Raw genomic sequence first — 27,979 nt, forward strand, 5'->3', positions numbered from 1 at the left:
GTGTGTGTGTGTGTGTGTGTGTGTGTGTGTGTGTGTGTGTGTGTGTGTGTGTGTGTGTGTGTGTGTGTGTGTGTGTGTGTGTGTGTGTGTGCGTGTGTGCGCGCGCGCGCGCGTGTGTGTGTGTGTGCCTTCCACACATGCACGCATTTACACACACACACGCACACACACACACACACACGCATGTACATAAACACTTTCTCTCCCTCTCTTTCTGAGCTGCATTCCGCGCTCTACACAACTCAAGCCGACATAAGATATTAGGAAATGAAGCAGATTTGCTGATCTGACAGTAGATGGTCCTGACGTAGCTGTTCAATGAAGGGGGATGACATATCTAGTTGCCAACAACAATTGATGCTTTGAGACTGCTAGCGCTGTCCTCGGACATGGACCATGCTGGATGCGTGGGCGTCCCATTGCCAGTGCTGGAGTGACTTCGCAAATCTTTCGACTCCTTCCATTTAAAATGAGGTACAAACGTTTTATTTCTTTCTAATAAATGCCGCTTATAAATGAATGTGAGAGGTCCCCGGCGCTCATGAAGAGAAATGTCAATTCCCGCTCTCATCCTTCGCCAAGCCAATGTGAATATTCTGTTGCCCTTCTTGCTATTGAGCTGTAAAACTTCTCATGTCCGTAAACTCGCTCAGCGTCCGCATGCTTACCTGCTGACGATTGTTCAACCGCAAGTATGGGCTAATGCGCTGAATCCGCAACGCAGCAACATATTTCACTGGCCTTCACTGCCACTTGAGGCGTCCGCATCGCGGAAGGCACTGCAGAGGCTGGGTTTATGAAGTATCGTCGTTTTTCATACTTGGCAAGAATACATAGTAGCAGAGGACTCCGCTTTTTTCTATCATTTTTTTCTCTTTTTTGTTAGAATACGTAAACCGATTGCGTGTTTCGGTAACCTGGCACCATCTTATCGCGCGCATCAGGCGTACGACACAATTTGAACAAAATGGCAAATTGTTTAGAATAGGGCCCCAGTTGCTGAGCGTGTTCCGCCGATGGCTGTGCTCGCTACAGAGGAGAATCAAGAAGGTAGAACCATGCCAGCAGGGGCGTATGCCGGCTCAGAGGAGGTGGCTAAGCTACTAAGGCAGTAGCAGGCCCGTGCATTTTCTTTTCCTTCTTCCTACAGCCACAACAACAATAACAACAACAACAGGATTATTTAACAAATATTCTAGGAAGCAGACCGCATATGTATCATGCAATATTACGCACTTTACAGCAACCTCAATTGAATGTCAGATTCGTTGTCATTTCTAAAGAAAGAAAGAGATTTTGTTTAAAATGCGGTGTTATAAAATACTCAAACAATTTACTAGAAGTTAATTTGGCAGAAACGAAATAACTGCTGTGCAACCTTTGAAAAGAATGTCAATATTGTTGTGCGGCATTATTTATTATGACTCAACTGAATGTACTCTTTCGTTAAATTGCTGCTTCCTAGCGGCAGAGTGTGGGATATGATGAAAGCTTTATGATTCCAAAGGTTGCCCTGGAGTCCTTATTTTCATGCAGTGATATCACTGCAAAATAGGTTCCATGATGGCAACAACGAACATTTACAAATATTGTCTTTTTAAGAACTAAAGTACGCTAATATTATGTTTTCTTGCAGATTACTTTCCTTTCGGAGCTGCAAGAAAAACTAAGTAGTGTTGGCATTACTATAACTGAAAATGACACGCTGATGTTGCACGAAGATTACTTCAATTACATAAATGGTCTCATAAACACCACGGAACCGTAAGTTTTGATTATGAATCTGTAAGCGGTGTTAAAGAAAACGATGGGGTAATTGTATGAAAGGGAGCAGTGTATCTGAGATATACAAGAAAGCGGTCGAGAAAACGCGAAAACATCTATAGCTCTCGGAGTGGCAGCAAAAGATTTAAAACCTTATGGCGGCAAAATATTTTCACTGCATATTGAAATGGCTTTTTGCGAGTTTTAAGTGCTTTTTCATGTCAGTATTTCGCTTCCTGTCTGAAGAAATGGTGAAGAATCGTCATTGTCATTTTCATGTAACCGGCGTGTGCTCATGTTACAACGTATACCTGGAAGCTTTTTCCTGAATTAATCATCATCATCATCATCAGCCTGACTATACCCACTGCAGGGCGAAGGTCTCTCCCATATTTCTCCACTTGACCCGGTTCTGTGCTAGCTTTATCCACTTGACCCCCGCGAACTTCTTAATCTCATCCACCCACCTAACTTTCTGCCGCCCCTGCTACACTTTCCTTCCCTTGGAATCCAGTTTGTTACCCTTAGCGACCATCTGTTATCCTCTCTTCTCACTACATGTCCTGCCCATTCCCATTTCTTTTCGTTAATTTCCCCTAGAATGTCGGTAACATTATTTCTCTGACCCACTCTGCACGCTTCCTATCTCCTAATGTTACCCCTATCATTTTTCGTTTCATAGTCCTCTGGGCTGTCTAAAACTAAAGTAGAACTCTCTTGGTTAGACTCCACGTTTCAGCCCCATCGGTGAGTACAGGTAAGATGCAACTGTTGTATACTTTTCTCTTGAGCGATACTGGTAAGCTGCTAGTCATAATCTGCGATTGCTTGCCATATGCGCTCCATCCCAATCTTATTCTTCTTGTTTTTTCCTTTTAATGGTCCGGATCTACGGCTACTACCTGTCCTAAGTAGACATATTCGCCTACTACTTCCAGTAATCCGCAAACTAATGTAAACTGCTGTTCCTTCCCGAGGCTGCTGAACGTTAACTTAGTCTTCTGCATATTGATTTTCAAGCCTACCTTTCTACTTTGCCTGTCTAGGTCATCAATCAATATTTGCAGTTCATCCCCCGAGTTGCTTAGTAAGGCAATGTCATCAGCAAATCGCAGATTACTGAGGTATACTCCATATACCCTTATCCCTAACTGCTCCCATTCCAAGTCTCTGAATACTTCCTCTAAGCCAGCTGTGAATAGTACTGGGGAGATGGTGTCTCCTTGGCTAACACATTTCTTTGTGGGAATTTGTTACTTTCTTCATGAAGAACTATGGTTGCTGTGCAGCCACTATATATGTCCTCCAGAACTTTCACGTACGGCTCATCTACCCCCTGATTTCGCAATGCCTGCATCACAGCCGAGGTTTCAACTGAGTCAAATGCTTTTTCGTAATCAATGAATGCTATGTATAAGGGCTGGTCATATTCCGAGCATTTTTCTATCACCTGATTGATGGTATGAATATGACTGATAGTAGAGTACCGTTTCCGAAAACCTGTTTGATCATTTGCTTGATTGCCGTCTAAGGTTGTCCTGATTCTATTAGAGATTACCTCAGTAAATACTCATACGTAACAGACAGTAAGCTGATTGGTCTGTATTTTTAAGGTGCTTAGAGTCCCCTTTCTTATGAATGAGGTTAATATTTGCATTCTGCCAATGGTTCCGGTACCGTCGATGATACCAGGCACTGCGTATACAGGGTGGCCAGTTTTTCTAGCACGATATCCCCTCCGTTCTTCAGCAAATCTGTAGTTATCTGATCCTCTCCAGCTGAGTTCCCCTTTTTCATAGTTTCTAATGCTTTCTTGACCTCGTCCTTCGTCACTGGTGGAAGGTCTGACTGTTTTTTCCTACTGCCAATCTCGTTACGGTCCTGACTATTTTGGCTATTGTTGAGATCGCTATAGAACTTCTTGGTTACTTTATCTTGTCCAAATTCCTAATGACGTTGCCCGCCTTTTCCCTTATCGGATACATCTGGTTTTTGCCTATGACCAATTTTTTTTTCTTTACCACTTTAAGGCTTCCCCCGTTCTTTACAGCATGCTCAAGTTTCTCAATGTTATACTTCCTTATATCGGCCACCTTCAATTACGGTGCTTTATATTACTTTGCACAATATTCAGTTTTCAACTCAACTGCTCAGGGTTAAACATTTGCAATCGTTTTTAAGATTATGACCGAAAAATCTTGTAACTCACCAGTTGCGTTTCGTGACTATGATTGACCTGTCTCAAGAGTCTCTGTGGAATCGTTTTCGGTAGCGAAACACTCAAGTAAGTTCAATTATTCGAGGCATTCATTCTTGAAACGATAAAAATATTTCAGGAAGCCTTGACTGGGGCTGTTCGTTAGCTGCATAAGTTGTCCTTTTTTTTCTCAAAAGACGCACTCGCAAAAATGTTTCAGGAGACTTCTAGCTTTGGACAAGTCCCCTGGCGGGTACAATGAGCCTTCGCTTGCTTCTTGCCTATCGAAACTGACCAAATAAGAGAATGCAGTGTGTGCGACGCGCATTCTTATGTCAGTTATGTATTAGATCATTCGAGGGATGTTATTTTGGAACTCTCGTCAAAACGTCGTGGCCTATGATCTCCAAAATGTTTTAAATTTAAAGGCGCTGAAGCCACACACACACAACACACCAAGGGAGAAACACGGGACAGAGCGCGAGTACCTTCGTTTGTGTGGGGCTTTGGCTCATTTGTATTTAAAATGATCAGCTACTCAACTTGCCATCCAGAACTTCTCTTAAGCTATATTTCGGCCGATTGGTTTAGTGAAGTTTGAACAGCATACAATAGCCTATATAAGAAGCGACATCTCTATCATCTCTTTTGTGAGAACTGCTAGAGTGTAGAAAAAGGTTCGATGAAATCTCATTATTTCATACTTTCCATGAGGCATGCGTGGTATTCTCCAGCGTTTCAGCAATCTCATATCACTGAGTTATTGTGAATAGTGACAAAGCATTCAAAATGAAACCACATATCAGGAAGACACATAGCTGCTGCAGCGCTATCAAAGTTCTTTAATCGAGCTATGTTAAACACGTTTCGTGAGAGCCAACTCCCACACTGGAGCTCATGTGTTCAATGTTTATTGTTTTTTTGTTTGTGAGGTTTAACGTTTCAAAGCGACTCAGGCTATGAGAGAAGCTTCATGTGTTCAGTGTACTGCTACAACGCGATACGTTGTTCTGAAAAGCTAGGAACCCGTGCATGAGTTTGAATTCCAGAAGATGCCCGGTTCAAAAACATTAATAAAGCAAGCTGTTTTAGAAACACTTTTAAAACTTTCGTAGCTGTTTGGAGTTGACAGCACGAGTGCGATGCTTGAACGTAGAAATGCGTGGCTGCCAATCTTGAAAACGCGTTTCATTTCTGAAAATCTTAGGAAGTCAAGGCGTAGACATATACGAGACCATTGACAAACGAAGACGGTTATATAATGCCTGCAAGGTGATGCGTAGGTTACTTAGTTCTGTGCAGCATTTTTCCCATCGCTTATATCAAGTTGGGCTCAAGCTACTGCGGCACACACCTTGTGATGCGCAAATTGCAGTTGCTGCTGAGTGCACATAAAAGTAGGTTGTGACCAGTCACTAGACAACCGGCAGCTTTCCTCGCATATTGCGGAGTACGAAAAATGCAGTACAACCCCTTTGGAGCAAATGGCAATGATAGAAGTATTAGAAACCAGCAGTTATCTTGTGAAATAATTTTGATAAAAGTATTCTTGGCACTGTGAAGCCCGAATAGGTGTTTTCTGGCTAGTGGGGAGTTGGCAGAGCTGCCGTGGCGATGGTAGACAAGCCCGAAGTTAAATGAGGATTTCTTCTGCTGATATTTTGGCATGTTAGTATGGCGTACATGCTGATGGGTGATAAAAATACGGCTTTTTACATAAGCGTCCGTAAATTAGCGATGTATTTGGAAAAGATGGAACAGACGAACCAAGCTTTTGCCAAATTTACTGGAGCTGGCCACCCAAAAACGGCATCGCCGATGGATTTCAGTGTTCTATAGTCAGATGTCTGTCATTGTGACTGTGCATAAGGAATTAAAAAAACAACTGGGTTTAAGCTTAATGAGAAAAGTCTAAAATGCAAAATAATCGTTTCCCCTTACATCCCTGTCGTTTAGAGTGCTTGAAAATTGCATGCTATCATACTGCCATAACATAATGAACCTAAATAAGTACTTCTCGAACTATACGCGCTCAAAAAAATGGGTGCGGTTCTTTCTGGCTGCGGGGTACAAGGTACACTAAATACTATTGTAAGCCTAATGACTACTCCACACTAAGGCTTCTCTTATAAACCTCCAAGAAAGCTTTTCAGAGCAAGTTGCTGATTATGAAGTAAGCCGTACAAACGAATCAACGTTGCAAAAAAGACGATGACACTCCGCCAACACAAATGACGATGAAGGCCTCAGGGTTCTTCGCTGATCAGTTATTGCGTGCTCTCGAAGCTTGTGCTACCTTTGTTGGATCCGGTATTTTGCTTCGTGACATAATCACCTTGCGCCACTGGTCGCGGTCTCCTGTTCTCTGGACTACCCAATAAACCACTCCTAAATATCATTTTATTGTCTCTTGAGAGCCTACTACGGGGTAACAATACAATAGATATAGCAACGATAACGTAAATCTCAGGGCTAAGTAGCGCCCTTTACGTGTCACTGCCAGTACGAAAAGGATTGAGACATACAGGGCGGATCCATTATTAGCAATACGTAGTAGAAATATAGATCAATTCAAGTAAAGTTCTACCTGTGGTGCTGCTAGAAATGAACATTTATTTACCACCTCAACCTTGTAGCCACGTGCCCAATGATAAGGTGTCTATGTTATGAATTGAAGTCTTTATTTGCAACGTGAAAAATACTCGTTAAATTTTTGAGCTGGCCTCATGATCGCAGTCAGGGCAGTACAATGGTATTGCAAAGAGAAGAAAAAATGTAATTATTTATTACATTTATATAAGTAATTCTCCTGACTATTGATGTAGAAATGTCATTAAAATATAAGATAAAGCTAAGAGCCGACTTTATACCACCTTTCTAAGCAGTTTAATCAGATGTACTGACAGCTATAAACATATATTGTGAGCGCAACGCGTGAACTTTCACCCCTTTCATCTGTATAGATCCATCATCTTCATCATCATTGCTGACTGCTGCTCGGAGCGTCGCGCGCTGTGTGCCAGCTGGTTCTGGAATAGAGCAGACGTTTTGTGCAAGTGCTGTCCCACAAGTGGCGGAGGTGCGATTAGTATTCCCCACCTCTCGCTTTAGACCCACCTACCGTTCTCCCTGGAGCTCCGTTTAGGTCTTCGGTTGCGTCAAAGGCCCTGTGCTATGGATGAGGGCAAAGGTGCTCGCTCACCCCCGGCGTCTCCTCCTCCTACTGCGGCTGCCCCTGCCTGGACTGTCACCAGCCGCCAGCGCGATCCCCAAATCTTTGCTGGCCTTCGCGGTGAAAATGTCGACGACTTTCTCGACAACTACAACAAGGTCAGTGCATTTAACCGCTGGGATGACGCTAATAAACTGCTCAACGTCGTCTTCTACTTGGCTGACGTCGCCAAAACCTGATTCCTCAATCACGAGGATGACATCGCTGACTGGCCTACATTCACGGACCAGCTAAAGAAAATTTTCGGCACTCCGCCTGCTCGCTCAGAGCAGGCAAAGAAAAAACTTGAAGCTCGTCTCCAGCAGCCCGGCGAGTCCTATAAGTCGTATAGCGAGGACGTTCTGGCCCTTTGTCGCCATGCCGACGCTGCTATGCCTGAATCTGAGCATGTTCGAGACTTAATTAAGGGCATCAACACTGCTGCTATCAATGCGTTCGTGTTTAAAAGCCCGTCGTCCGTATCTGACATCACATCCGCATGTCAACATCTGGACCAGCTACAGTCCTGCCGCCTCGTGCAAGACCCCAGTGATGGTGGATCCCTCATAGATGGAAATTTGCGGTCCCTAGTCCGCACCATGATCCGAGAGGAGCTCTACGGCCTCACCAACCCCTCTGCAGTATCTCCAACTTTTCCGCCAGCAACGGTGAATTTGCGCAGCATCATCAAAGATAAACTGACGAATTTCAATTGCACTGTGGCACCTGCCCCACCTCCCATTGCCTCCCAACCTCCCTCGCCGCCTCCCAACATTAGTTGCCAACCTATGCCGAGATTACTTCACGTCAACCCACTCCGCCTTCCCCGACTTGTCCGGCACCCGTGTGCGGTCACGTCGCTGCCATGGCACCATATCCTACAGTGCGCCGTCCTGTTACAGCCTGGCGCCCCTCCCGCCCTGTGTGCTACTATTGTGGGATACGTGTCCACATTGCCCGTGTCTGTCGCCGCCGCCAGCAAAACGACCAACGAGGTTATGCTCCCCTTGAACTTGCCCGCGTGCGCCAGCCTGATGATTCTGCACTGCCCTACTCAGACTTTTACCCGCGTTCTTCCTCTCCTCCGAATTCCACCAATGTTTCACGGCCCTCGCGTCCTTCCCGACGCCGATACCCTTCGCCTTTTCGCCGCACGTCACCGCTTCGTCCTGCCTCGCAACCCTTCCAACCTATAACGGAAAACTAACCGAAGCAGTTTTTGGAGAGAAAGCTACTTCGAGTTCGAAATCTACAATTCCTCCTGGGCGACCGTCGAATATGTTAGTAGTGATTGTTGAAGGATTGTACGTTGAGGCCCTCATCGACACCGGCGCCGCTTATTCCGTCATGCATTTCTCTCTGTGTTCTCATCTGCGCAAAGTTATAACGCCATACATCGGTCCGCCACTTCGTGGAGCTAATGGAACTCTTGTGAAACCCACCGGCCAATGCACAGCACGTGTCCTCATCGATAACCAGCAGCATCATATCGAATTTATTGTGCTCCCCACGTGCGTTCATCTCATGATCTTGGGGTGGGATTTCTTATCGTCGGCGTCCGCCCTCATCTCTTGCCGTGAGCGCCTTATTCATCTTGCGGACCCCGATATATTACCGACTTCTGATTGTTCACCACCACACGTGTTCGCAGCAGTTGATTTCGTTTTGCCCCCAGGACGCGAGCAGCTGATCATCGTGGCATTGGACTACCCTCTCGATGGCGAAGCCTTCGTTATGCCCGCTCCTCGGTGGACCTCCAACGGCCTAGCTCTTGCCTTCGTGCCTCACCTCCTTCACCTGTGGTTGCACGGTCGTCGCGGCCCTTAATACAACTCTCCAGCCGTTCTTACTGCGCAGAGCAGCCACAGTTGGGTTTATTTTTGACTGCGATCCCGTTCCCCTCAACACACTTTCCAGCGCACCACCGCCTCCTGCCAAGCCTCCATTTCCGACATCCTGTGCGCTCGCAGCCGCCATCAGCCCTGACCTTACATTTGAGCAGTCCACAGCTCTGCTAGACGTCCTCCTGCGGCACCGAGAGTCTTTTGATGTGTTGGGGAAGACCTCCGGGGAAGACTTCCTCAGCGTTGCGGAAGACCTCCGTCACTTCTCATCGCATAGAGACGGACGGCTCCGCTATTGTTCGACGACGGCAGTATCGCGTTTCAGCAGCCGAACGCAAAGTAATTGAGGAGCAAGTTGCTGACATGCTTGCTCGAAATGTCATCCGACCATCCACGAGCTCTTGGTCCTCACCTGTGGTCCGCGTTCGCAAAAAAGATGGTTCAGTCCGCTTCTGCGTGGATTACCGGGCACTTAACAAGATCACGCGCAAGGATGTTTACCCTTTCCCTCGTATTGATGACGCATTAGACTGTCTCCAAGGCGCTGAGTATTTCTCCAGTCTCGACTTCCGCTCGGGACACTGGAAAATTCCTATGCAGATGCAGACAAGGACAAGACTGCCTTTTCTACCCCCGACGGTCTCTACGAATTTAACGTGATGCCTTTCGGACTCTGCAATGCGCCGGCCACCTTTGAGCGCATGATTGATACCGTGCTTCGCGGCATGAAATGGAAAACATGCCTATGTTATCTCGACGACTTCATTGTCTTCTCGTCAAACTTCGCTCAGCACTTACAGCGTCTCACTGATGTCCTCACGTCCCTTGCCCAGGCGGGGCTTCAGCTGAATACCAAGAAGTGCCACTTTGCCAGTAAGACCATCAAAGTACTTGGCCATGTCGTCAGTAAGGCAGGAATCATGATCCCGAAAAAATTACGGCTTTCGTTAATTTTCCTCGGCCCCAACGTCAGAAAGATCTTCGCAGCTTCCTTGGCTTAGCCTCCTACTTCCGCCGTTTTATTCGGAACTTTGCAACAATTGCTGCCCCGTTACACAAGCTCGTATCTTCCCAAGTGTTTTACACCTGGTCCACTGAATGTGAAGACGCCTTCAAAGCTCTCAAGCAGGCACTCACTTCCACTCCTGTGCTTCGCCATTTTGACGCTGACGCGCCCACCATACTTTACACAGACGCCAGTGGCCACGGTATTGGCGCGGTTCTCTTCCAACGCAACGCAGTGTCTGAAAAGCAAGTCGTCGCATACGCCAGTCGTACGCTTACTGCAGCTGAGCGTAACTATACTATTACCGAGCAAGAGTGCCTCGCCGTTGTTTGGTCGGTTCAAAAATTTCGACCTTATTTGTATGGCCGCCACTTCACCATTGTCACGACCATCACGCACTCTGTTGTCTGTCATCGCTGAAGAACTTATCGGGTCGACTGGGTCGCTGGGTACTACGTCTTCAAGGATACACCTTCACCATTACTTATAAATCTGGGCGAAAACACCTCGACGCTGACGCCCTCTCCCGCTGCCCATTGCTACCTACTGACGCGGCCCAACATACGGTCTTCTCTCCCTGCTGCCATCCGAGTCAGCCTTCTGCTGGCCACCTGAATGTTGCTCCCATCGCCATAGCTCCACTCGAGAACAATGCTGATTTCCCGTCCCCGCAGCTGACTGACCCTTACTGCCGCACAATCATCGCTCGCCTCCGTGGAGAATCAGTTGTCCCAAACAGTTGCTTGCGCCGTCAGCTTCGTCGGTTCCGATTTCATCATGGAACACTTTACCGCGACGTTTATCACCCTACGGGTCAACGCTGGGTACCCGTTGCCCCTGGCTCCCTTCGTTTTAAAATTATGGAGGCTTACCACGACGACCCCACTGCTGGACATTTAGGCCACTTTAAAACTTACGACCGTATCAAGAGCCGCTACTTCTGGCCTGGGCTTTCTGCCATCGTCGCCAAATACATTTCATCATGTCTGTCTTGCCAGCATCGCACGCGTTCAACATCCCCTCCTGCTGGCCTACTGCAACATCTACCTCGTCCATCTGTGCCTTTTGACACGGTCGCCATTGACTTCTTTGGTCCTCTCCCTTTGACGACAGACGGCAACCGTTTTGTTGTCACTGCCATCGACCATCTAACGCGGTACGCTGAAACCGCACTCTTCGCTCCGGTTCCGCCTCTGAAGTCGCCGATTCTTTCCTGCGTGCGATAGTTTTGTGTCATGGTGCTCCTCGTATTCTCATTAGCGACCGTGGACAGACATTTCTTTCTCGAGTCGTTGAGGATGTACTGCGCGCTGCCAACACCGTCCATAAGACTTCTTCTAGCTACCACCCTCAGACCAATAGACTCATCGAGCGGTTTCATTGCACTTTGTCCGACACGATATCCATGTATATCGCTCCTGATCACCGGAACTGGGACAACGTTTTACCTTTCGTCACCTACGCCTACAATTCCGCTGTTCAGCGCACAACTGGTTATAGCCCTTTCTTTTTAGTTTATGGCCGTCAACCATCGACAGTACTGGACACTACTTTCTTCTCTGCTCCCTCTACGTCTGAATCTCTGGGCGAAGAGTTTGCGACTCGCATGGCCCAGTGTCGCCAACTTGCCCGTTTGAACACTGAAGATGCTCAACAAGAACGTAAAGCCCTGTATGATCAACGCCATCGAACTCCCTCCTTTTACCCGGGTGATGAAGTTCTCCTATGGACACCAATACGCATTACTGGCCTGTGTGAGAAGTTTCTCCATCGTTACATTGGCCCTTATACAATACTCCCACAAACGTCTCCGGTGAACTATCGCGTTATTCCCTCGCACACCATCGCAGATCGACGTCGTCGCTCCGAAGAGATCGTCCACGTCTCGCGCATGAAGCCCTATGCCCGTCGTCCCTCATTCCTGTAATCAGCGACCAGGGTGACCGCTCTTTTGTCGGGGGATTTGTGTGAGCGCAACGCGTGAACTTTCACCTCTTTCATCTGTATAGATCCATCATCTTCATCATCATCGCTGACTTCTGCTTGGAGCGTCGCGCGCTGTGTGCCAGCTGGTTCTGGAATAGAACAGATGTTTTGTGCAAGTGCTGTCCCACAATATCAACAAAGAATATCATTGTTTCATTGTAAGTTAATTGTTTTCACGTTCATTATGTAAAGCTTCATTGATAATATACTCTTGATGACAAGTACGACCAGATAGTGCAAAGATGCAATCGCTGGCGCGACATCAGAAATACACAGAAAATAAGAAAGGTCGGGGAACCTGAATACTAGCTCTTAAATCATAATCTATATAAACGATTTTGACTTCTTAGATATGTTTCAAATGCTTTTCAACAGCAATGTTCCTTCTTTTGTCTATGCCAGATTTTCGCGCTGGCCAACTGGTGTGGTTTTCCCCTTTTACATCCCTTCCCTCTCATCCTCTCGGGGCTATATGAGCGGCTGTTTCTCTAATTAAATAAATAGGAGCAAGTAGATCATGTCCTGCTGCTTGCGCTTTATTCCTGTGCTTTCGTTGCTGCGCTTGAATTGTAAACTATAACCGTTCCAATAACCATTATTATAAAGTACTAATTTTTTGCCGAGAATTACGCACACACGTTAAACAAATCTTCCTAATATACAAGTAAAGCACACGCAATGTTAATAATTAAGAAACATTAATAGTATAATAATATTATTATTGCGACGCTTCCTTAGAATTTTAAAATATTTCAAAATGCACATTATTGTCAATGCTAAAATTATCATAGCGTGTGAAATCACTTTTTTTACTTTCATTTGTTAACCGAAAATACATAGTAGAACTATCAAGCAGAAATTCTCAACAGGGAAGTTTAAGGACTCACGCGGTCACCGTAGGCCATGCGTCGAATATGACATGATTGCACCAGAACTATGTACATGAAACGTTTTGTGTTACTTCCGCTTTGACCGCATCATACCGATGCCGTTCTTGCAGCATTCATGAAATAAATTTGGATGTGGACACACTTGCAAGGCGGTGTTCACTTTTTGGTTACCTGGACGTGCTTTGAACGCGCAACCTTCAAGCAGTACTAACAGCGGCCGTGTCGTATATATAACCTATTCATCATAGACATTTGTAATACACAAGATACTTTGTCCAGCGAATGCACTAGTTTCGTAGTATTGTCCCTCAGGACCCCACTTTCCTTGAGGACATTTTTTAGGCTCCTCTCCAGTCTTCATAAAGACATAGATATGTTAGGCAACCGCTTCGCAGAATGAACTCTGGTCGGAGGACAGGCACGTAGACAAATGTATATTGAATATTCGCTTAAGTCGGTTATAATACTGACAGTTAAGCCTTAAGTATGTATTGCATCTGATCCAGTTGCCATGAATGCTTTCACAATCATTCAGAGAACTTCAGATTAACCCGCAAGTTATGTTCCCAGATTCACTGAAGCGTCTGTGTGGGGCCATGCAAATTTGTGAGTCAGAAAAATCACTGTGATTCGCGCGCGTTAATGGAAGCGCAAAATACTGAGAGAGCACAAGCTTGCCTATAAACCTATAAGATGACAGTATTCCTGAAACTGTTGTGCCACAAAGTAGGTAATTTGATTGAAAACACTTTTTCCAAATAGTGAGATTAGTTACGTATGAAGGCCTTTGGACAAAGGATCAAAATATGAAAAAGCATGAGAAAAAGGATTCGAAGCACATTTTATACTCAGCGGTGTTCTGCACATAACTGCATTTGCTCAATTTTCCTCCGATAACCCCGTGCCGGTCTGCATGAAATTCGGATAGGATGCGGGAGAAGGAATTTTTGCGAAAAAATACAGGGCACATATTTAAGCTATCTCAGGATCTCACCTACAATCAATTAGAAAGGAACGCCATGCCAGTAAGCGCCCGCAACCAATTCAATATACCTTGAAATTGATCAGCGCCAAAATATATTCTCTTAGACTGTGCTGGCTCACTAATTGAAAACTGTTAAACAAAACAAAGAAGACGCTCTGAAAAATCGCACGCGAGTATCTCATCAGTTAGACACTAAATTCCGTAAACAGAAACAAGTTCAGTTGTTCAGAAATGCTAATGCACTCTCGTAAAGCGGAATAAGCTCGCTAAGCAAACTGCGAAATACAATCACCACTATCATCATTGAACAACTAAACAGTGAAATAAGGAACCAAGTCCGCTTAAATCCAACAAAGAACTGCAAGACCGCATATCGTTTGAAAATGTATTTGAAGCCGGAGCGTCCATAAGAGGCCATACTGCCTCTCAAAACATTTTATTGAAGACTATTTTGCTTACGGAAAACGAACAGACCATGCGTGAGGACCCTTTCAAAAACGAGGAATCCATATGTGGCATATTAAAAACGAAAATTCTTTTGGCGTCAATGAAATGGGAGGCTTTCTAACACAATATCTTGTGTTCGCGGAAGACTCATTTCCTTCCATGGCGTTTTTCTGCACTCAACGACTCTGAAGCCTTGTTCTCAAATGCAGCGGAAGACGTATTCCCCGACCTTAAAGGTTCATGGAGCGAAAGAATCACGTTACGTATATACTGCGCCAAATGCTTAGGGCCTTAATGTTTTTCTTTAATTCCGAAGAATTTGTGAAACCTCTGTCCAAGCTGGTGAACAAGACTAATCACTAGACAGTTCCCTTGATCATTGTCTGCATCAATAAGTTATTTATTGGCGGAGACCAGTACGTAGCATTTTAACACGGAATCATTCACTGTCATAACCGGATCTGCTTGACGAAAGTCGTTATTTTAAGCGTGCTAAAGTTCGGGTGACCAGGAAAGGAAACAGCTTTCGACCTTGCCAACATAAATTATGCTCAACATGGACCCTAATCTGAGATGTTGCATACCTTGCGACTAGCTCATCATCGAGAACCAGATTTTCAGTGACTTCAGCTAAACGCTATTTTCAGACAACTGAAACCTAAACCCTAAAGAACACCTAAATATTCCAATGAGGGATGTGAACATTTTACATCGGTACACCTGCGACGAAGTCGCGACATAGGAGCATAATCTGTTTCGACGTGCAGAAAAGGACATGTGAAATAAGAACATCCAATAGAGTAGATCTCTAATAGGCACCTCCCTGTAAGTGTGGATGTGGATTGAGCCCATTAGCCTGCCGTAGACTTTACTAGCAAGCATGTGTTTCCAAATGTCCTCTTTTCCTAGTCATTAACTTAAAAACTCGGGAATAAATTTTATCCCTCAACGCTTTTCAACATTGAGCAATCTGTATATATTTTAAGTTTTCAGCCTCTTTGTATGCTATCGCGCACCACTTCTTAATATTATTTACGATACCGCTAAACAAAAGTCTATATCCACTTTCTATGGGTGAATATCTTTTTTTTTCGTTGCCTATTTTTACTCACTCCCTACATTTTTCTTTCTTTTTTCTTCCCCAAAGAGTTAAATTGATACACTGCGCCAATGCATTTTCTATTAACTTAAAGAATTTCAGTCACATATCCTCATGTCTTTAATTTCAGTACCTAGTTTAATCTTGCACAAGTGGTGGCCTTTTTTACATTTAGTTCGAGGTTAAGATTCTAGAGTTTCAAACAGTTTTTTTACATGAAAGCCTGCACAAAGATACTGAAAAGCACTGGTCTTTATAACGCCCCTATTATGTATGTATGTATAACTTTATTAAGGAGCCGGCAAACGACAGGTTAAAGCGTCGTAACGCTGGCCAAGCGTCTACCCGGGGTTACGCCCTACTCTGCCCTACCTCATTTGGCCTGTTTGTGGTGGGTTGTGAGGCTTGTTCTTTTAGCGCACCTGTCCTGCTGGACGGCCCATAGTTGAATGTCCTTCTCTGTACTTTGCACAGCACTTTGAAGTTCCGGTGGTTATGTCTTGGATGCAGCTTTGGACGGGAACCTGGCACAAGCCCACATGATCTGCCATTGGTCCGCGGCACCCACATAACGTGAGAAGCCTAATGGGAGCTAGTTGCCGAATTAAAAAGCTCTATAAACTATATGTTTGAACTGGATATCTATACCAACCCGTGGAATTGACCCGTAGAGAACACTCTGCATAAGCTCCATGCTAGCGTAGTTTATGCAGTGGCCACGAACACGTACCAGGGAGGAATACATAACGTGATCACTCCATTCATTGTAATACGTTTCATGCACCACCTGTTTGCAACCAGCTGCAGGGGTGCATGCGAGTTGGTAGCCTTTATCTCGCCTTCTCATTAACGAGCAATTTTCTTCACTTCGTGAAGAGGAGATATCAAATGTGATTGGAAAGCTACAACCTTTAAGTTTAATTACGATAGCATCTGAGCAAGCTATATACTCCACTGTTGTAGTTTGTGCTGCTTGCCAAGAGTTCACGTGGGGTAATCCTAACCAGCGGGGTCATATGTTGGCGCAACTATAAGCGAATATGATCAGTGCGGCTTGAATTTCCACTTCATGGCATGAAGCTCAGAGTTTCTAATTCAGTTGTACTCATTTGTGAAGACGTCACCCTCTTTATTCGCCCATTCTCCTCGTCATTCATCTAAATTTTACGAGGCGCGTCAGGGAGTACTCTGCAAGTGTTTGTAACGCTGTTATATTTTCTTGACCTTCACCTCCTTTTTTCTTTCCTACATTAGCTTCTTGGTTCGAATGCAGCGTACTTAAGGGGGTGGTATTTCTTTTCTCATGACCGCTGTCTGTCACTGGCCTGAAAACAATACCTCAGTCAGAAGTAGTATTCATCTAATGAACAAAATCAGTTAGTAGTAATAATAAAACCGACTGCGAAATTCCCTCATAACCATCTCACATTCACACCGAACGCTTTCGGCGTTAAAAAATAAATTCAACAGATCCGATGAGCTCGGCTTTGGAATTTAATAAAGTATTAGGGCAAAAGCTTTTTTAGGCGCATGGTGACGTTCGTGAATGTACGCCAGGTGTCTTGAGAAACCAGTCGCCATTCTCCTTGTTTAGCGTGAGGATGATAGTAGCGAGGGAAATGTCGTGGCATTTCGTGATAGTAATATTGATGGTAGTAGCGATTGCAATGTCTGTGCATTTAGTTGATAATGATGACGGTGATAGTAAGGACGAAAATGATGATGCAGGTAATGAAAGCAGTCGTGTAATGTGTCTTTCAGCATTTACGCTCTTAAGTAGACTTAAATGCAATCGGAAATTTTTACTGAGAAAATAGAATGCTACAATTGCGGCATTGCTTCGTGTTAAGTAGATTTCTGTACCTAATCAGGAACCGCTGCGCTTATAGGGGAGCACCACTGCAAAAAATTCTGATTCATGTGCTCCAACGCGAAGTTGTTTTCATCAAACTCGCATCGGCAATTTTCTTTGACCATATTCATCATCATCCTGAATATTATTATCAACATGGTTATGTCCACTGAAGCACAAAGGCATCTCCCATTTCTCTCTAAATAACCCTGTCATTTGTTACCTGAATCCACTTGGGACTTGCCAACTTCTGAACCTCATCCACTCACCTAATTTTCGGCTGCTCCCAGGTGCGCTTACCACCCCTTGACATTCAATTGGTTTCTCTTAGGAACTATCGTTGCCCTCTCTTCGTGCTATATGTCCTGCCCATGCCCATTGCTTCTCAATTTCGACTGGAATGTCATAACCTTTAGTTATTACTCTGATCCACTCCGCACGCTCCCAGTCTATTACCGTTACGCCTACCATTTTCCTTTCCCTAGCCCTCTGCGTTGTCCTCACCTTAAGTAGAACCCTTTTCGTTACCCTCCATATTAATGCCCCATGGGAGAGTACCGGTAGATTGCAACTGTTACACACTTCCCCCTTTGTTTGATACTGGCAAGCTACTAGTCGTAATGTTTAAGTATCTTCCAAATGCGCTCCAGCCCAATGTTATTCTGCTACTTAATTTCCTTACGTGGTCCGCATCTGCGGTTACTACCTGTCCTAAGTAGATATATTCGCCTACTACTTCCAGTGCATAGCTACCTTCTTCCAACTGCTTTTCTTTTCTCAGGCTGTTAAACGTTACCTTACTCTTCTGCATATTATTGTTTGCCTACTTTTCTGCTTCTCTTGTCTAGATCAAGAATCGTTAGTTCCAACTGGTGCCCCGTCTTACACAAAAAGGCAATATCATTAGCGAATCGATGAGCACTGGTATATTATCCATCAACCCTTATGCCTGTCTGCTCCCATTTAATGTCTTTGAATATACCTTCTAAGCAAGCTGAGCACTGAGGAGATCGTATATGCATGCCGAACTACTTTCGTAATTAACATTTTCTCCCTTTCTTGATGCAGAACTATGGTTGCTGTGCAGCCGCTGTAGATCGTCCAGCACTTTCATATATGGCTTACCTAAACCCTTATCTCAATATGCCTGCCTGACTGCTAAGGTTTCCACTGGGGTTTGTTGCACGGATCCATAACTAGCATTTGGCTAAGGATCCGGACAGTGATGATATGTATTGGGTTGAAGAATTAATAATAAATGAAAAGAATGAATGCTTTCGTGTAACCAATGAATGATACCTGCAAGGGCTGGTTATATTTCGAGCATTTTTCTATCAATTGGTTGATTATATGCATATGATAGATAGTAGAGTACCTTTCCAAAATCTTTCTTGATGATTTGGATGACTAAAGTAGTTGCCCTATCCTATCAGCGATTACTTTAATAAATATCATTTGTGTAACAAAAAGTAAGCTTTCTTTCCTCTTTGCGTAAGCTTTGCGTCCTCTTTCTAAAGATTTAAGATAATGTTAGCGTTCTTCCATGATTCCGGTACTTTCGATGTCATCAGGCATTCCGTATACAGGGCGACCTGTTTCCTTATCATAATATCTCCTCCGTCTTTCAACAAATCTTTAGGTACCAGATCTTCCCCATTATTTCCCCCCTTTTCATAGCTTCTAAGGCTTTCTTGACCTCGTCCTTCGTTTAGCGGCGCAACGTCTGATTGCTCTTCACTACAGCGAATTTCCTTTTTGTCCTGGCTACTTTGGCTACTGTAGAGGTCCCTATAGAACTCTTCGGATACCTGCATTATCTTGTCCATGTTAGTAATGACATTCCGCACCTTTTCCACTGCATATATCTGATTTTGTCCTATGCCTAATTTTGCATTTTCCGCTTTCAGGCTATGAGCGCTCTTTGGCGCATGCTCAATGTTGCCCATGTAGTACTTCCTTATGTCGGCCATCTTGGGGTTGTTGATTAGATTTGATAACTCTGCCGGTTCTTTGCGTTCTGTTGGGTTGGGGGCTTTTATACTTTTGCGTTTCTTAAAAACTTTTTCGTCTCCTTAGATAGTTTACCGCTATCATCTGTAAGCTTTCTACCGCCTGCTTCTACCGCTCACTCAGTAATGATATCTTCGAAATAATTATTATTTGCTTCTAAGCTAATATCTCCTTCTGCGGTTAGCACTGAATATCCATTCTGCAGCGAGAGCCAGAATGTTTCTATTTTTCCCATTAGCGCTAACTTGCTGATGCACTTCTTCCTCGTCAGTATGGTGCATTCCGTATTCGAATCGAGAATATTTCGAGACCTGATCATCCTGCGGTCACTGCATCGAAACTCTCCGCTTACTTCTACATCCTGCACAATTTCAGGGTTAGAAGAAAGTATAAAGTCAATTTATTTCTTAGTCTCCCTATTAGGGCTTTCCTGTGTCCATTTTCGGCTTTTCCGTTTGCTGAAGACGGTAACCACGATTCGCAAGTTATTTCGATCAGGAAACTGAACTAATACCTCCACCTGCTATTCCCCTATCCAATGCCTAATTGTCCTTTGCCTAGTCTCAAGCATTCTTTCTTCCTACCTTGGTATTGAAGTAGCCCTTCAGGACAGTATAATTTGTATTTATTTTCCCATGGCGATTCTACGTTTTCGTGGAAGCTTTCAACTGCCTGGTCCTCATTACTACATGTAAGCGCGTATGCGTGTACAACCTTCTCTTTGAAGCGCCTATTAGGCTTAATTACGATGCCTGTCAGCCTCGCATTGATACTACAGAATAAATTTAATATTACCAGCTATATCCTTATGGACAAGGAAACCTGCTCCTAGTTCTCGTCTTTCCGGTAAACCTCGGCAACACCGCAAACGCCCGTCCAGTACGGTATATGCCTCATGTTGCCTGCTAACTTCACAAAGCTATTTGTATCCCATTTCATACCCTCCTCGAACAGCACTGCTAAACTAGCCTCACTAGTTACAGTTTTAGCATTGAACGTTGCAGGGTCATTTTCGATATTACAAGCCACTCTATCTGACAACGTGCAATCGACAAGCACTATAAGGACGGTAAAATGTCTTCACATTTCGACCACTTTGGCAAATTCCAAATGGATAGTGCATGTCCACCACGCAGAACGATTATTGCGAATTATTCATGAGGTAAATAATGTTTATGGTTTTTTTTTTCTAGGGAATTGCTATACAACTATGCTGGTGCCAAGGTTATCTACAGACTCACGAACAGCTGGCAAGAACTACATGCTCTTGTCACAAAGGTTGCAAACCGGTGGATGGATTGCTTGAATCTGGTGCGTAAGGAACTGCCAGAGCCTTTCGCTTATGTTTACGCCAAAGGCACATTTGGCCTGGAAGCCAAAAAACAGGTAAGGAAAGAACTTATTGCGTTGTTTAAGACTGTGACGCACCTGCGTACATGGACATTGGGCATGTTCAGTTTCCATGCTAATCTTTGATCACGTTTTAGGAAAATGCGTGAATAGAGGTTGTTCTAGTGGTGACTGGTGCTCTTTCAGTGGTAGGGAAATGAGTGCACAATACAAAGGATAGCTACATTATAGTAAGTTTACTCGGCGCAAAGATCACATAATTTATAATTTATTAAATGTTCCCAAATGTACTACAGTGCATATGCTTTTAGACGTGTGGAGCTTTTTTGCCGGGAGTGTGCACTGTAAAATCGATTCACTATGTTGCAAAACGCTATTGAGTAAATTGAAAATAACACACCCTTACTAACGAGATTTAACACATTATTACGTAATAATGATACGCATAAGGATCTCATATGTGCCTATCTAGGTTTTTAAATTTGCCCATTTGTTTACTTATTTATAGTGCATTCTGCAGCAGCGATGTGTTATAAAAATAGATTGGGTACAACCTAAATATTGAGAACAGTTGAAAAAATAGAAGAACTGAAAAGAGGGCAAAGGAGCACTGTATGAAATCTTTGAAACGGTAAAGCGTACAAAAACAGAAACAAGAGCATTTAGCCTAGAACGCTTGTTGGAAAAGAAGAGTGAAGCCATACAAAAATGATTATTATTGAAATTACTTTTCAATCAAAAATAAAACCCTCAATCGGCAGCTGATATAGTGAAATTGACGAGACGAGAAAGCAAATACTGGAGAAAGCTTTAGTAGCCGAGTAGGCCTAATTTCCCCGTTCGTAAAACTTTGCTCTCTTCGAAATAGAATGCTACTAGAGTGGTTAAAATTATTGTTCTTTTAGAGGCCTGCTGAGGGGGCTGAAGTTTAATATAGAGGTTGAAACATTTCATTCTATCAACATATCCAGGGAGGAGGGTAAAATTGACTTTGTTTTGTTATCTTTGTTGTGCTGATATTTTCGTCGCACTGCTTTAAAATAATTTGGCCACACTGTTTGCTGTACCTTGTGACCTGTAGATCAGTTAGATGGTGTTGCTTCCCCATCGTGGTCGCATGCTGTAGCTTATATTTTATCAACGTGATATCCTCTATGATTTAAAATCGGAGGAGCAGCGCCAAGGATTTGTATATGCAGACTTTTCTTTATTCAACGTTCAGGTCCATAGGACTAGCAAAGAAAGATATGTGTTAAGAGATGATCGAAATACAACAACTTGTCTTAGTAAGACCGAAATTCCCTAGTATGAGCACGAGTCATTGTAACATTAGATTTAGTACGGTAGTTAGTAGGCAAATAAACTCACTCTCCAGATATCGTAACACCGTTGTAACAATGAAAATCTGTTTTACAAGCAACTTTAATCCACTGTGGCGACGCTAATCCGAACATACGGGAAAGCTTGTTTGAGGGCTGGTTCATTCCCAAACATTACGAAAGCATGGTTCTTGTTCCTCACGACTTAGAGCTATGTAACCATTTCAAACGAAGCATGTAAAGTAGATAGCAAAGAGTATCGTAACATTATTTCCAAACGCAGGCTGCTCGTTTTGCCTATGACAAACAATCATTTTGCTTATGACGCGCGGAAATGCACGTGTTTGGAACTCTCCATTTAATTTGCGTTTCATTTTCATTTTGCTTTGTTCCTCCGCCGCCTCAAATTCCCAGTTCTTTTTTATTTGGGGGGGGGGGGCAAAAAATTACGCTCGAAGCACTTTCGCGAGACGCAAAAACAGCTGCGTTGCAACACTACCGTCCTAAGCAATAGAAAGTGCCCTGAGACCCTCCAAACGTCTTTCCTGACACGGTAGTGTTGCTAGTGTGCTACAAATGCACAACCGTTTTCTGAACCATCCTAAACAATACTTGTAATTGGCAATGTTTCTCAACCAGCTTTTCTCCATGTAGCCCAGTTAGCTCACAGCACAAAAAACCCAATTTCAACAAATTGTGTATAACCGTGTCAATAAGCCAAGGCAGGTAGCATGGAAAAGCATTTTTGGATCACCAAAAGCTCTTTCCTCCTCGTCTCGTTGAGTTGTGCATTAGGGCCCAATGACAGGAACGGCAGACCGCATAGAAGGTTTGCAATAGCTTCGTTAATGTCCCGAGGCACGCAATACATCTACAATACTAGTCACATAACTATAGCATAGAGCTCCCATAGCCTAACAAAAATATGGGCATGTCAAACTCAATCTATATGCTTATAACGTAGCCTGGGAGCTTCACGACGCGAGCTGCGAATTAAAGGTAGATTAAGGGACTGTAAAAAGAATGCATCCTTCCTTTGTTTTCTCTACTTAGCGCTTCTGAAGGGAGCGGTTCTTAGACGTGAAACTAGGTATAACCGATAATAGCTGATTGTTAGTCGATAATTTTATCAGCCTGCAGGCCATTAAGGAAAGGCGCTTACTTTGGCTTTTCGATTGTATTGCTTTGGAGCTGCATGTTTTTTTTTTTTTTTCTGCTCTTCAACCTTTCTCTCTTTTGTCTTGATTCATCGCCTTTATCATACGAACACGCGAGCGCAAAAGCTAATGCGGAGCTCCCAAGGCATTCTGAATGGTTTCATGTATCAAGAGCGACAAGCCATCATTATAGTGGACGCTGTGAGAAGCAAAGTTTAGATTTATCAAAGCAATACTAATCGTCTCAGCTAATCTATATATTTGCAATAATGGTCTAAAAACTGTCTCAAAGTGCTCCTATATGATATCAAAATATGAGTACACCAAACTCTATATATAGAGTTACTTTAAGAGAAGCTTTTATGTGTACGGTTGTTGGGGCGACTTATATATAGGATAACTGGCGCTATATTTTAGCGCCTGCCTTTATTCATACGTGTATCTTCCTTGCCTTAGTTAAATTTGTTGTTCTAACTTCATCTTCAAAATACAGGACCAACTAGCTCGACGACTTGCAATTTTTGAAAATAAGAGAGTCGTTTCTCAGTGCCCTTGTCTATATAACCCTTCTAAACGAAGCCGTTATCACACGCGATACAAGGAGCATAAAGAAAATCTCCTTAATAATGGATAACAACGGTCATTTGTAGGCTACTAACAGGACATGTTAATTCACGTTCTTCAATTATGGCCTGTTGAACATGCGTTTTCTGAAACTCAGCTGTTCGTCCTTTCTTCGGTTGGTTAGTTTTGTTCACCCTCTTGTTCTTATTAGGACAAAGCGGGAGCCCTACCACAGATGTGAATCGACGAACTCGATTGGTGGCGCTAGCACAAGTAACCAGCTAGCATTTTCTGCCGATACAGCCTAAAACGACGTTGCAACCTCGCAACACCTTTATTAACATCTTAACCAAGGGCATGTAGTATTTCCAATCTCTGGCTCAAAACTGCTACATAGACTTCGCCTAATATTTTGAGTACGCTAAACTAAACATGAATTTAAGCATCTCCTGTCGTCCTTACTGCTTGGGCGGTGAATATTCTGACGTAAAAGACAAAAATCATATACTGCTTTCTTGCCTAATTGCTTTCTCAGATATGCCCTTTCCTGCTCGTTGCTTGCAATCATTTCAAAATTCCAGCCTCCGGAAGGTGGGCCTACGTCACCGGAGTTGAGTACCAGGTGACCCTTGTTGGACGACGATATTACTTTTCCCGACTATTCCGACATCTTATTGATTTAGTTGGCTCTATTTAACCGTCGTCGGGCTAGTTGGTTCTGTATTTTGATGATGAACTTAGAACAACAAATTTAACTAAGGTGAGGAAGATACACGTACGAATAAAGGCAGGCGCTAATCTATTGTCGCTAAAAGTTGTCGCCAGTTAGCATGTATTTAAGTCGCCCCTATTGCCTTAAACATAGAAGCTGCTCCTAAAACTAACTCTATATATGGAGTTTGGCAGTACTCATATTTTTGATATCATATGGGAACGCTGTGGGACAGTTATCAGACCAGAACTGCAGGTGTATAGATTAGCTGAGGTCATTAGTATTGCCTTTATCAATTTAAACATTGCTTCGTAGAGTGTCCGACTATAATGACGGCTTGTCGCTCTAGACACATGCACCTGGCAATTTGCCATACAAGATTGTTAATTCTCTATCTGATGGAACCTTTTTTTTTTCCTATAAGCTCATTAGTTCGAATGTAATCGACACGAAACCGCAAACAGCTGTATAAGGCTTGCGCATTAAAAGATGTCAAAACAGAACGAACATCAGCGTTTAAAAATGCATGTTCAAAAAGTTATAATCGAAGTGACAAAGTAGGCGCCTTCCCTTAGCACCCTACAAGCGATCGAAAATATCAACAGGTGTGTTTTCTCTCTTACCCCTTCTTTCGCGGGTGAGAATGACTTCCTTTGTAATCCTTATGTAGAGAAAGATAATGAGAAAGGACTCTCACTTTTACCGTAATTTATTCTACGTTTAAGTCGCCGCTCTCGCGGCAATGCCGATGCACAAGCTCCACTAAACCATATATACCTCGTTTGGTGTGCCCTTATTATTGATAAGCTACGTGGGCGCTTAGTGGCAGTTTTCCGACAACTATTGGAAATATAAAATGCTTCTGAGGAAATTATAACACCTGTTCTAAGTGTAAATTGTAGGTTATACAGTTGCTGACAACAATGCCGCCTTGTGATTTGACACAGCGCAAGCATTGAATCGCGTTAGGCGAACACTGCGTTATTTTTTGCCTCAGTTCTACATGTGAGTGACGGTGTGGAAGAAAACATGAAAAAAAGAACGAACAGGATAATTTTAAAGTGCTCTGTTCTAAATATATAATTATAGAGCTTTAGTAAGTACATTTTCTTAAGACCGAGGAAATGGCAGAAATTCTTAGCTCACACTAAGGTTAGGTTACCAGTAATGTCGGCTTCTATACACAGCGCCTCAACTTTGAGGAGAATGGATACGCCTACCTAGTGTCTACCTAGGTAGGCGTAAATATTAGGCGTTCAGGCCATGTTACCAGGCAAGGCACCAATATGATTATCAGGTGTTGATGGAGTTCTTTTATAATATGATGCATTACTGCCTCGACAACACAATGTTATGTACATAGCCTCTGTTCGGAGGAAATATGTCATTCATGTAGTGTACTCTTACCGCCGAGACCAAGGTAATCATTTTTAAGTTACAATTTACGAGTTCTGAGATGCAGTTCAATTCGTTCCAATTACATTGGTAGGCAGCGTTCATTTCAGCAATGTCCTGAAGCTCATGATATAGGTTTACGAGCTGAGAGGCACAGGATCTACCATTCAGGGAAGCATGCTGATTTGGAGAAATAAAGCTATTTAATTATAAATGCCTGCTACGGATAGAACGTTTGTGCCTAAACTATTACAACATGGAGAACAGAATGATATTTCATCTATTTGCATATGGAGGATTAGGAAACATGATTAGGAAGTGAAATTAAAATTGTGCATGTTAAAACAAGTTAAAGCATAAGAAACGCCACGAGGTTATAGAGGATTCAAAGTTACATAAACAACTTGGCTGTACACAGGCATTTTTCCCGCACTAACGAAGTGTGTAACACTTGACTACATTGTAAAATATTCTTTTTGGCATTAAGATATAACTAGTGAAGAGGGTCTGTGTAAACGCGGAGGGGTTTGTTTGGGACCTTTGTGTTATCGTCAGTCAGGGGAAGAATTTTTGTATACCCAAAGTCTCAATCATGAAAGAAGGCAACATGTCTTTCACAATGAAGTCATTGCCTGGAAAATTTCAAGATTTCGCTATTTAGAAATAGTCATTTGAAACATATATTGAAAGAGCTTTGGCTTTCTTCTCATATATTCGTTTTGAGTGATCAATAAAATAAAACTCGATCCTCCTGCGTTTATGTGCCTTTTAAGCTAGGTTAAGATTTTATACAGATTACTGCCACTTGATTTTTATAGCTAAGAAACGTGTATGTCTTTAGCGGTAGTCACAGTCTTTCCGTTTGCTGTTACAGCGTCTTTAGACGATCCTCCAGCGCTAAAAGAAAATTTTAAAATATCTGTGAAGGATGCTCTATTTGTAATAGTTTTATCTTTCGTTCGACCCAACTTAAACCTTCCAGGCTGTGTTCAATTTCGGCTTGTCTGACACGTATTGAAGGGAACCTATTTCTCCCCACTGATGATACCAAAGGTTTCAAAGAATCCCGCTTAATTTTCGCGCTCTCTAAGTACGCTTGTGGATTGGGCTGAAACGATGCTTGCAAACCAGGATTGATTTTAGTATTCTCCTCTACATTATAGGGAGATAGTTTGGATCTCGTCAACAGCGATTTATATTTTCGCTACAATTTCTTGATAACACTGTGAGAACGACAGCGTGACATACAACATTCTGGCGACTGGAGTGCGATAGGAGCAGGTTGTTCTTTGCGCGGGTACCACTCAGAATCTGTGTTTGAAATCTATATTTGCATCTATAAAACCTTACATGCGCTCCGCTTGAAGGCATGCTGGCTTTACAGTTTAAACGCCAAATAAGTCTTCTATTACCACAATAGCATCATCAAGAGGTGTCGCCGGCATTTCATGAAGTAATGTGGCAACATGCCACCATGCGGTGTGTGGGCCGCAGATAAAGCTATCTCACCTTGACCTCCGGGGATGAGGCTGCATTTATCAGATTCATAATCGTTCCTTTCTTTGCTAGTTGCAATGCAGTATAAAATTTCTCAACCTAAAATGAATACTGCGTCTCTATGGTTTCTGCATTTTCTCAACACATGATACGCTGAAATAAACATTTCACTTCTCCCTACTGATTCATCGAACCAGGATTTTGTGCTAAATCTATGCCTGGGTTAGGCGTCTGGACCAGGGAGCACAACTCGAGAAGGTGCTCGCATGGTTTAATAGAGAACAAGAAATTTTGAATTCTAAGCTCTCTATGCTTTATAACTGGGTCTTCATTATTTAGCTAAACTAGCGACAGGGTACCATGATCCCACACTAAGGCATCTCCATTCATTAATACTTACTCCTATGCTAAGGGCACTTCTCTTATTTACTAAGTTTTCTTGGCTAGCCAGAAGTCGAATATTTCACCCGCCTTTCTGTGCCACACCCTGGAGAGTTGCATGTAACGGCGCAAGTAGACTCCTTTATTACTACAATTTGCTCAGATAGTTTCTATATCCTGATATAATGAAACATTAGCGATAAACGAGAGGTTGCAGCCGTGAATATTTTGCCTATAGACCTACAGGCCGTTTCAATCGCCCCTACCATTATTTCAAACCTGTCCTGACCAAGCATACCAACAAAGGTTTCAA

General features: G+C 43.3%; 1 protein-coding gene across 1 annotated transcript in view; it reads left to right on the forward strand.

Annotated features, from left to right (window-relative positions):
- LOC146188596 (uncharacterized) overlaps nucleotides 1-27,979 on the forward strand; it is a 116,439-nt gene that overhangs the window by 82,899 nt on the left and 5,561 nt on the right. The window contains exons 5-6 of the mRNA XM_084605086.1: nucleotides 1,637-1,764; nucleotides 20,485-20,677. Coding sequence (XP_084461212.1) covers nucleotides 1,637-1,764; nucleotides 20,485-20,677 — 321 coding nt within the window. The remainder of the gene's footprint in view (nucleotides 1-1,636; nucleotides 1,765-20,484; nucleotides 20,678-27,979) is intronic.

The sequence above is a fragment of the Amblyomma maculatum genome, chromosome 5, assembly GCF_055883805.1.
Source record: "Amblyomma maculatum isolate TAMU_Amacu chromosome 5, ASM5588380v1, whole genome shotgun sequence".
Classification (NCBI taxonomy): Eukaryota; Metazoa; Arthropoda; class Arachnida; order Ixodida; family Ixodidae; genus Amblyomma; species Amblyomma maculatum.